General features: G+C 37.0%; 1 protein-coding gene across 2 annotated transcripts; it reads right to left on the bottom strand.

Annotated features, from left to right (window-relative positions):
* LOC109215267 (magnesium/proton exchanger) lies at nt 1–9,661 on the bottom strand. Of its 2 annotated transcripts, none has more exons than XM_019379302.1 (9): nt 9,460–9,661; nt 6,083–6,545; nt 5,350–5,525; nt 4,292–4,410; nt 4,000–4,160; nt 3,295–3,425; nt 2,428–2,644; nt 2,194–2,323; nt 1–791 (listed from the first exon to the last, which is right to left on the bottom strand). In XM_019379302.1, the coding sequence occupies exons 2-9, from the start codon at nt 6,474–6,476 to the stop codon at nt 494–496; spliced, it is 1,626 nt and encodes a 541-aa protein (XP_019234847.1). In that variant the 5' UTR covers nt 6,477–6,545; nt 9,460–9,661; the 3' UTR covers nt 1–493. The 2 variants fall into 2 exon arrangements, with proteins under 2 accessions (XP_019234847.1, XP_019234853.1); XM_019379308.1 differs by having other exon boundaries at nt 3,295–3,422.

Here is a 12,340-nt window from a genome sequence, read left to right as displayed (position 1 = left end):
TTTATGTATAGATACAAATGGTTCCAATAGGAGCAAGAATTTCCAGAAACATTTGGAACAGTTCGTTTCGGAGCAGAAGAGCCGTTTACATTGCAGCTTAATATCAATCAAACATTTCAAAAATATCTATATATATTGGTCATACCTTAGTAAAACTGATACAACACACTTGTGTAACTCTCATCAGATCCCATGAGTTGCATAATTCCTGGTCCTGATATTTTACACACTGCAAGCTCTCCTCTTGACAGCCTTTATATTTCTTCATTGACTGTTACAATAAAAATGGCAGTCCGATGCACTAAGCTTCCGCTATGCGCAGGGTCCGGAGCGGGTACATGAAGTGCCCGGTGCAATGAGTAAAGAAAATTGCACTTCCAAAGAGTGCACAATTGTATGCATGTATGCAAGTATGTATGGGTACATAACCATGAGGGCGGGCCTCGCTAGGAACCAGCGATATTAAGCAAAACCGTGATTTGGACTAAGATTGCTATATGATCCCGGAAACTTTGAGAGACGATAGTACAACAAATATGAGCCATAAAAACATGAAGAATATGCAAGTCACCCAAGCCCAAACTTTTGGCCCGCCAAGCTCAGCACCAAGAGTAAGCCGCCTAAACACCAAAACACCAATACATGCTATGGAAGTGGAGAAGAAAACAAGCAAAGAGAAACTTAGTCCTTCTGCATTGTCTATTCGCAGCGGCTCCTTGTATGCAATGTAGTTGTACAATGTATCAATGAGCCAGGGTACACCGATGCCTATATAGATGTTCACCGAGTTGCTACAAGTAAGAAGAACGTAAAAATGTAAGTCCGATGCTAGCATATTTAGTTTCACAGAATGACTTGTCACATTCACATTTCCTAGTATTATGGTTTTGGTCACAAAAATTATGAGAAGTTAATCAAAGAAGTAAATCTTATATGAATATCTAACTACTACATTTAGGGGTTGTTTTGGTTCACATGTTAGTTATGAGGGGATAATATCATAATACTGCAGGGATTGTTTATGCAGTGAATAATAATGAATAGATTGTTATACGGTGAATAATAGCATAGGGATCGTTATGCGGTGAATAAAAATACATGAAACATCTGCAGTTCCTTAATTTAAGGGCGTTTTTTGTCTTTAACGCTGGAATTATTTTTCAAATCCCTCCAACCAAAAGGCCCCTTAGTCTTTTGGGTTGGGATTCGGTCCAGTGATTTTTGCTCCGGTATTCTTCGGTGATTATTTCAGATTGTGCCAACTCAGCAGACTAACATCTAAAGTCTGTAATTCATTTTCATAGAAAACTCAAACTAACGTCCGTTAATTGCTTTCTTTCTCTGCTCTTTGCAACACAAACTTGCTGAAATTACTGTGTTTCCCATTGGCCACCAGAATAAACCCAAAACCACCGCATTCCACCTTATAATCCTCCACTCCATACCGAAGGTCAATAGCACAAAGCATGTAAATGGACACTGTAAACAAGATAATGAAAATGGAGGTGAATATCACCGTCTAGTGAAGTACCAAAATTTCTTGCACTCGAATTTGAAATTTCAAGAAAGATTTTGATGTCATTTATGGGTTGGATGTCAGACGAATTCAACCTTAGAAAATTGCAACTTTTTAATCCCGACGAGCTAGCCATAGGTTTTTATCATTGTTTTCTCTGAAACTAAAAATAATTACGGTTAGAAGTTTAGTTCTAAGGTATATAAGGAGGATAAAAAGAATAAATGAAGGAATAATTCTGTCCAGCTGCTGAGTCACCTTCACAATAAGAATCAGAATACGAGAAATAGAGTCCTCAGAGTCGGAGGAAGAGACGACACGCTTGACGAATATATCAAAAGAGGAATTGACGGACATTAGTTTGAGTTTACTATGAAAATGAATTATAGCCTTTAGATGTTAGTCTGCTGAGTTGGCACAATCTGAAATAATCACCGAAGAATACTGGAGCAAAAATCACAGGACCGGATCCCAACCCTAGTCCTCGCTATCGGTGGCAAAAGTTAAACTTGATGAACTTCTTAACCGCCTAAGTAGCTAGATAGTGAGATTTGGGAAAAGGGAAAAACAAAATTGAAAACTATGAAAGCAATTTGGCAAATCTCTCTTGGTTTGGCATGCCTTCTATTAATTTAAGTATGTAATAGGTAAAGAGCATAATTGGCTGACGAAGAAACCTGCACGTAATGTTAGCAATGGCAGAGTCGGCTGTAAGCTGCCGTTCTGCAGCAATTTTGCTGGCCACGAGATCAGGCCATGAGGTTCCACCTGCCAAAGCTGTGAATGCAATGACGTACGGATTTATTCCTGCAGTTACATTGTGTACAATGTATATTCTTAGGTTGAGCATATAGGCAGAAGAATATTTATGATCATTGAAAAGGCACTTAATCTAAAAGAAGGGTGAAAACCTGTAACACAGCTTATCAAATCGGTGAGCTTTGTCACGACATAAGCTATCCCGCTAATGAATATCAACGAGCATACGAAAGCAATCCACCCGTGGGCAATATGATATGGTGGCACAAATGCAAAAAGAAGCTTCCACGGTAGAAGAAGTGACTGCCAGAAAATTCTTGCGAGACGTAGGTATATATTATTCAATTTTCTGGATTCCGCACTTTCCAACTGCAAAGATTTTTTAAACAAGCCCATTAACCTACCATTCACCTCATTTTTCCTAAAATAGGTACGGGGACAAAAATAGCATACAATTTTCTCTAAACGAGGAAAGGGGGCAAGAATAGCATAGAAGCCCCCAAACCTCAGCTGGAGTAGGGAACACATAGTATGGCGTAATAAATCCTTAATTTTTGCATCTTCTTCATATGCATGGAGTTTTAGGCCTGGATTCAGTTTTGGAGGCCACATGTACCAGTAATTTGAGATTCAATTGAAGATTTTGCTCATAATGCAGCGAAATAATTACGGATTCTCAAAGAGGTTTAACTTTTCTTTTTTCCTTTATGTTTTTTTTAATAATAATGGTGTCCGGGATAGATTCAGCACACCTCGTTGTTCCAATAGGCACCTGTTACCTCCTACTAGTAAAGGTACCGGTTAACTCTGCTCACGAAACTGGTTAAACTAGGACATGCACATAGTACAGTAAAATGGAGTAATTATTCACTCCACATTTAGCAAAAGAGTGACAGTAACTATAGAGAGCGACAATTGTTTGTACTGTAACACATACACATGACTGTTTGTGTCAGAATAGTATTTCAGCCACTGCGACATCAAATAAAGAAACATATAACATGGTATGAAAAAATTACCGTGAGAGCATCCAGAAATTGATGCTTCCAAATTGAGAGGAGATCAGATTCTTCAGGAATGATATTGCCATTATGGGGCGTGGACGATTCAGTGACATCTTCACCAGCTAAGTTTCGATAAAAATGACCTGCTGTTACGAAAGAATTGTCAGACCGAAGCTAACTGCAAAAAGAAGATCAAATCTTTTCTCATTATGCTACAGTTAAATTGAAAGTCTTTCAAGAGAAGCAAAACTCGACATTAACGCTAATAATAATACGCCCTTCATTCAAGTTTAGACTTTTTAATTTGGAATGTCCGAGAATGTCTGATGCATTTAAACAACAACATACGCAGTATATTCCCATATTTGGGGTCGGGGGAGGATAGTGTGTACGCAGACCTTACCCCTACCTAGTGAAGGTAGAGAGGCTGTTTCCAATAAGAATGTCTGATGCATTTCTGCAAATAATTGTATCCTATACAACATTGAATTTCTTTTTTCAAGAACTAAAATTCATTTTACAATTCAAGTAACTACGATATATTGTTTTCCTTATCAAACTAACTTCTGAATTACACTTTACTATTGTCATTTACTCTGACTAATATAACATAAGTCTAATTAGCTTTTTCCAAACAACATACCTAGTCAAACTATATCACATAATCCAGGAAGAACCGGATATCCAAGGTAAAACAAAGCATCACTTTCTTGAAATTACCTGTCCCTTCTCCTGAATGAATGGAGAAAATATCAACAATTCCTCTACTTTCTTCTTCACCAACTTGAGATACTTCAGATTCTGGATCATGAACCTTGTCAAGAGGCCTATATTTGACATCCTCCGCCGGCACCCACTCCTCTGGCCTCTCGGCTCTTTCTCTAAATTGTAGAAAGTATAAAATGTACAATTTAGGTCATTTTCCCATACAACAAAAATAAAAACAAGCTGAAACGAAAATCAATTAGAGAATTCGCACACTACAAAAATTGATAATAAACATAAGACATACATAGGAAGGGATAAATAGGGCCAACGCTTGTCCTGTGCATACGCATGTATCAGCAATAGCCCAAATTGCAACACTGTTAAGATAGACTCCCACAAAGTTATAACATTTGGAGTCCAGACCTACAAAGTCAAATTATATTCATGAACAGGACGGCGTTAACTGAATCCTTGTTTTGACGTGAATAAGTGAAAGAGGACTAAGACATTTACATTTAATTTTTGCACCCTGCACATTTCATCAATAAGATAAATCTGATAGCTTAAATTAAAACACTGGTAAATAAACTTCCCATAAAGTTAAAAAATCTCTGGACTCCACACCTACAAAGTCAATTATGTCCATAAACAAAATGTTAACAATTGACTCCTCGTTTTACTATCAGTAACTGAAAGAGGCCTAACATGTATTATCTCATTACTGGACTATTCACATTTCATCAATGAGGGGAAGTGCAATAGTCTATTAGTTGTTTCATAGTCTTGATGTAGAAGAAAATGAGTTTCAAGTTCATTAGAGTGTTCGGGCCAATTTGAGCGCACCTCGACTAATTCCAGGGGATACCTGGTACCTCACACAAGCAACAGGTACCACGTAACTTTATCCACCAAGGCTAAGACAGATGGAAAAAAGTCGCCTAGTATTTTTGTCTTGCTAGGATTTGAACCTGAGACCTCAGGTTCTCAACCCACTCCATTGAAGTTCATTAGAATTTATTCTTCATGATTAACATTTATCTAAACGTTCATCAATATCTTGCATGGTCCTCCTTCCATACATGTACAGAAATTCTTTAGAAGAAAAGTATGTCTTATCCATTAACCAACAAAAGGCGTGTATGCTTCCAAAGTGGCACAAATGATTAGATTCAAAGAATAAGGTAAGCAGAAGACAAACAAGTAGTAATTTTACCCGATGCTTGGCAAATACATGATGCATGTCAGCGAACTTTCACAAGTAAAAACTATGATGATAATCTTTCTCTAATGTCAGCTTTCAAAGAATCTTTGATTATGTCATCCATATGAAATAACTCACAACGAAAATTATTGAGCAGATACCTCTAAAATTATATACAGCCAGATGTAGGCCCAGAAAGACCAAAAGAGCTCTACAAGCCAGACTCCAATATCTGATATCTTCTTCAATTCTCCAGCTTTAGGAACCACCACGCAAACGGCATGTATAGGAAATAGATCAAACGCAGCAGAGCCAACAAGGGTTCCCGGACCTAAACCTGACCAAGTCAAATTGTTCCAAGGGTGTATTAGCAAAGGCAACTGATGCCCCAGACTCGGCCAATTTTCTGGTTATCTAGTAGAAATGAAACATTATATACAAATTCATCAACAACAATGAAACATGAAATCTTTAACAGTTTTAAACTATTCAAGCTATGAAGAAGTTTTTCCAACGGAAATCAGATTCTCACATTCTATCTTCTCAATAGAGAAAAGAAAAAGGGAAACGATATAGCACGAAATCTTTTACTCCATGATTTCAGAGACCAGCATAATTGGGTTAAGAGATATTCACTAGTAACCATTAATACAAGCACAACACAAATTTTAAAAGAGACATGTCTATTTTACTCTATAAAGCTCAATATCCTTAATAAACTCAACAATATTGAGAGTTATGAAAAATTATAACACAAACTAAAATTATGAGTAAGAAGGAATCTGAAAGTTTGATGCCATGCTTTTCTTACATCCATATTATGAGTAAGAAGAAAAGATTATAACACAAACTAGGTAAAGATTCTGAACGCAGAACAGAAAATCAAGAACGAACCTCCAGCATATAAATTTCCAATATTTCGTATTGCATCAATTGTAGCTAAAGATATCTGCGGAAAGCTAGTCCCAAATGCCAGTAAAGTGATGTCTGCAATTGTGTAATTCCACACCTTTTCATCTTTGACAATTTTCGTGCCTGTGCGAGGATCTATCGTCTCTACAGTTCGACTATGCTTAACAACACTTTCCATTGACCGGAAAAAGCGAGCAGTTATAGCTGACAATCCGATAAAACAATAGGCAAGACCCAAAAAGTACAAGAATGCTCGAAAGCCTTCACTAAGAACAGTTTCTAAATTGACAAGTAAATAGGCATCACATTTTTCTTGCCCAAATATATTTGAATGTCCATTTGTGCCGTCAGTGGTATAGTTACCCAGCGACGTCATCTTGACAAATATTTTTCCCTTCACAGTTCAAGCCCCAAAACGATTATTCTTCCCAACGGATGTAGAGACCTGCCGTTTATGCAACAGTTATTGATAAACTATTAAAGTCAAAAGACAGCCTTAACACATACAAAAAGATTCGCAACAGTTACTTTGCACTTCAGGCAACAGAAACCAGTGTACAGAAAGTCAGGACACAAGGGGAGAGATGTAGCCCAAACATTTGCATTTTTAAGTATTAATAATATGAAATAAAGCATATCCAAGTAAGGAAGAAGGAAGTCATTAGACCACTCAGATCAATTTCCAAGTTAATTCTATAAGAGCAACTATATTGGCACCAAGATAGCCAAGCATGAAATAGCCTTCTTTGGCATTTCACCAAGCAATTAAACATTGTAAAGGAAAGAAGCATGAGATAGAATTTGAAATTTCAAACGGGTTCTGTGACAAATTACACTAGCAGCTTTTATGAGAAGAAGCTTGCAAGCTTAGACGTGGGCTGATCTCAGGCGAACACACAGCAATTTGATTACAGGACCATATGGCATAACTTTAGTAATTACTGATGAAATCTTTTGACTCTCCTAACCCAAAGAGTGAAGTAGAGTGTCAAGATGGCTTATGGTAGCAGGCCGGATTTCACACCCTTTGATCCCCTACTGCTAGCTTATGCCGGTGCTGAGCTAAGAGACCCACCAATAGTAAAGGCACATACACTGTAACTGCTATGATCCTATACTTTTACCAATTTGCTTTCTCATCGAGGGTCATTGGGCGTAAGACTAAAATCATACAAGAATCTCAACATCAAATTGTAGTAGTGCCAAACAAAGAAATTGACTCGTTAAATACAAATGCCGTAATTCTGGCAGTTATTTTAAGTTCGCACTGCAGGTTGATCTAGCCACAAACAGCCTAGTTATACGCATGGGAAAACAATGAAAAGGACTGCTTGGTTGGTTGATTGTACCTTTGAGTAGAAGATCAAGTGTTTTGGAGGTTTGAAGAAGAGACCTATAACCCTCCAAGAGTGGTGCCTAGAAGAGAAATTACCCAATTTGTCACTTAGTGAAATGGCAACCATATTTGTCTTATTCACATCACAGAAGCTGTCAGCAGACAACATCTCACTTCTTAGGCACACCTCAAGTACCTTCTCCCTTAATTCTCCTCCTATAGGTTAGAAGACTGCTCATATCACATCAGTGCATCACCTTTCCTTGTTTAGACTTAAATCATGGTATTCCCGGCAACTAAAAGTGTTTCCTCCCTTAACTATTGCTCCTAAGATACTAGTTGTCTAGTAAGTGTATTAGTAGTAAAAGAACCCGCATTCTCCACAAAACACTCTATCTATCTATCTATCTCTCTCTGTGGTGTGTGTCTCTATTAGATGCACACACAAAAGCACCCGCATTCTCAGTTCTGTTCTCTAATCATTTCTCTAACCCCTGCTATTTCTTGGAACTATTAGGAATGCAAGTGACACTCAAATAAGCAAAACCCTCCAATAAAAAGAGTTAGAGATGATCTGAAGGAGGAGAAAAGAAAACCATGACATCTAATCAGCCAACTTATCATTTGTACTTCCTCCATCCCCACAAAACCGCCCTTATTTTGTTCAATCTCTATGACGCAATTACTTGTAATAACATAAACTCCACTGGTTTCTATAAACAAAGTTGCTGCTATGCATTATTCTTCCTAATTCTAGAGAAAACTTGTTGGTAATCAAACACTAAGAAATTAGACAATCCCAATTTGCTACGACACTGCACTTCTTTCATGTGCTCGTATATCATGTGAGAGGTACACGACCGCCGAAGCACTGCCAATACCATTCATACATGAGGTCCGAGGATGAGTTCATGCCCATCCACTTGCAAATGAATCACACAAGACAACAATCATACGTGTGGCGGATCTTAGTCATATGGGTTCAAAATTTAATATTCTTAGCACTGAAGTAGTTGTACTCTTGAAAATTATGGGTTCAAAACTTCAATATTTGTTGAATCTTAGTCGTTTTTCAGGTATATATCTCTATTCCGTTTGAACCCATTGTTCAAAAGCTCCATCTGCCTGATTACAGCTAAGGCAATACAAGAGTAAAGTGATGCAAGAACTATGGTGTTAATTTTGTTCATTAATCACCACAATTATTCTCTCTCTTATCCACATAATTGCCAAATTACTGTAAACTTCTTCCACAATGAATAAAAATCAAGTCTTTACAGAAAGAAAGCAATGATGGGCCAGAATGAAAAATTCATTTATTTGAAATGTAGTAAACAAGACCATTGTCACCAAGATTGGGCAGAGCGGAGCTAGAGCATGAGCTAGGACGAACCCAGTAGCTTTTGCTTAGACTCTGTATGTGTATTAAGAAATCCATTCAATACATATAGATATTTTATTGCGAACCCATTAACTAAGACAAGATATGGGTTCGCTAGCAAGTTTAGAACTCATAAACTTCAAAATCCCGGTTCCACCTCTGAATTTGGCTAGTCCAAGAACCTTAATAACAATACAGAAAAAGAAAGTACTATCTTCAAGAGGTTCCTTTATATCAAAAAGTGCAAATTTCAAGAATTAGGAAAACTTGAGCTATTTAGCCATTGGCCATAAGCTTAATTACTTCAATGATTAATACATACCTAAAGATTAATTTAGGAAAAGATAAAGAGAAGCAAGTAAATCCCAATTTAATTACAAAGAACACAGCTATCAGCCACAATAACACATTTTTAACTTGACTTCCAACCTATAGCTAAAAAAAGAAGCAAAATTTGTACTCAAGATTCTAATTTCAAAAGCACAAAAAGGGAAAGGAAAAAAAAAAACATAAACAGCAAAATAAGCACTCAGCAGTAATTCCAAGATTGTTGGAACACAAGAAAACAAAAAGGGTAAGAGGAAAAAATATGAATCTACAATAGATCGCTAAGATTTGCAAATGGGTCTGTAGGGAACTTACAATATAAATTCTCAATATCCATTTTGGACCGTCTCTTAATTGGGGTCTTGAACTAATAATGAAGGAGTAATTAGGGACTCAAAAAGAGGTGCGTAGATAAATGTGGTGGCAATTATATACAAGAAAAAGACGTGCATGGAATGAACGGTGATATCTGTGTTTTCGCCTGTTGTTTCTAAGGTCCAAACCAATAGTAGGTTGATATCTGTGTACAATAATGTAGGAGTGTTCAATATAAGTAGGGGTCATGTGAAACACGACAAAGACAAAATCTACGTCAATGTAATAAAATCCACTCTGAATTTGATTACCTTCTTTAGACTTCTATTTTATGGTAGTTTTATTAACAAGTAATGTCCCCGTCTCAAATTATCTATAGTGTTTCTCTTTTATATACTTCTTAAGAAATATTAATTAGAAAGGGTTTTAGACTATTTTACCCTTATTTACGTTTTAAGATATAATCTCTCTTCATTGAATATTTATTATATTTATGTGCTATCTTCATTTTCAAGACCAATTATTATTAAGGGTAAAATAAGAAAAATATAATTTCTTTTGTCTTGAACTTCTAAAATGACAAATAATTTGAGACAATTATTTTTAGAAATTTCGACACATAATTTGAGACGAAAAGAGTAGTTATACATGTAAGTTTAACATATTGCACAAATAAGATTATTTGGTGTCACTACTTAAATTTTGACCCAATAAGAAGAGTCTTGAAAAAATAATCTTTAGTTAGATTTTTGTAGCACACTGGTCAGAATTTCTTGGTAAATCTTACGGTGATTCATCAGAGTTCTTATGGTTGACACAATTTTACAAGTTATGATGATCGTTATAAAATTTTAGATAGTTGTCATATTTTTGTATAATTTGCCACAAAATTCAGACAGATCATCGCGCTGAAAATTCTGGTGATTGTCAGAATATTGAGCAACATGCTTTAAATTCTGACGCGGGACTATTGCTTTAAATTTTTTCTTAGTGGGGTCAAAATATAAACGGTGACTTAAAAAGGTCCATCCAGCGTAATTTCGCTTTGAATTATTGATATATCAACCTGGATTGAAATTTGATAGGTTCAATAATAAAAGCTTTAAGCATTAATCTTATTATACTGTTAAAATTATAAATCCAAAATATAAGAGGAGTATTTAGTAATATCAAAACTAATGTGTATTTGTAACGATCCGACCGGTCGTTTTGAGCATTTGCATCTCGCTCGGTGGTTTGAGGGCATGAGTAGCTCCTATAATGTATTACGACTTGTGTGTATCGCCGGTTTCAATTTTCGGGTGATTCAGAATTAGTTTGGAAGAATGAATTTCATTGTTGAAGCTTTAAGTTAGAAGAGTTAACCAAGTTTGACTTTTGTGTGTTTGACGCCGGATCGAAGTTTTTATCGTTCTGTTAGGTTCGGATGGTGATTTTGGACTTGGGCGTACGCCCGAATTCGTATTTGGATATTTCTAGAAGGTTTCGGCACATTTTGGCGCAAAATTGGAAAGTTGGAGGTTTGGAAGGTTGAGAGGTTTGATCGGGGTTGACGATATCGGGTCCGAATTTTGATTTCGCGAGTTGGTATACCTTCGTTGTGTCATTTGGGACTTGCATGAAAAATTCGACGTCATTCCGGGTTGATTTGATATGATTTGGCGCGAGTTGTAGAAGTTGAAAGTTCATAAGTTCATTAAGTTCGATTCGAGGTGCGATTCATAGTTTTGATATTGGTTGATGTGATTTGAGGCCTCAAGCAGGTCCACGATATGTGTATGGAACTTGTTAGTATGTTTCGACGGGGTCCCGCGGGCCTCGGGTGTGTTTCGGATGGGCTACGGGTCATTTCTCCATGTTATTAGATTGTTGTTTTGCTGGTGCCTGATTTCCTTATTCGCGATCGCAAAGTTCCAGTCGTGGTCGTGTAGGCTGCTTTGTGACTGCCCATTTTTCCTTCTTCGCGTTCGCAGTTGGAGGTCCGCGATCTCGTATGTGTGAGTTCTGCTTCATCGCGTTTGCATTTGTTGTTTTGCGATCGCGTAGTGCGCGACCATGCTGGTGAGGCCAGGTTTATTGTTCTTCGCGTTTGCGTCATATGGTTCACAATCGCGTAAACGGAGGTTGTTGTGAACCGCGTTCGCATCCCTTGATTCGCGTTCACGTATTGCTTTTGTGGGGGCAACGTTATTTCTTCTTCACGATCGCATGCATTCTTTCACGATCGTGTAAAGCATTTTTGGGCAGTAGTTGTTTCTTCTTTGCTATCGCATTTATATTTTCGTGATCGCGATGTGCAAGTGCCTGGGCAGCATAATATTAATTCCCAATCGAGGGTTTTATTCCATTTATCATCTTTTGAGCTACAGACCTCGGATGTGAGAGATTTTTGAGGGGTTCTTCACCGGTTGGATTGGGGTAAGTGTTCTTCACTCGAAATTGATTATATTTCATGATTCCATAATTGTTTTTACCATTAAATAGTGAACTGAATGAAAGAAAATGGGAATTTTTGTAAAATCTTTCAAAATGTAAAATGAGGATTTGAAGGGCGATTTGATGTCAGAAATCGATAATTTTGGTATGGTTGGACTCGTATCGGAATGGGTGTTTGGATTTTATGAATTTTATTGGGTTTCAGGATGCAGTCCCGGGTTGACCTTTTGGGTTGACTTTTTTATTTTCTGTAAAGATTGAAGCTTTATTATTCGGAATTATTTCTTATGACTTTTAGTTATGATATGAAGTTATTTTAGCTAGATTTGAGCCATCTGGAGGTTGTTTCACAGGAGAAGGTCATTTCAGAGTATTGGTTTGGCTTCTTCGAGGTAAGTGTCTTGTCTAACTTTGTGTGGGGGAAACTACTCATTAGGATTCAAGT

This window comes from Nicotiana attenuata, chromosome 2 (assembly GCF_001879085.1).
Source record: "Nicotiana attenuata strain UT chromosome 2, NIATTr2, whole genome shotgun sequence".
Taxonomy (NCBI): domain Eukaryota; kingdom Viridiplantae; phylum Streptophyta; class Magnoliopsida; order Solanales; family Solanaceae; genus Nicotiana; species Nicotiana attenuata.
This window is presented reverse-complemented; position numbering and strand designations above follow the sequence as displayed.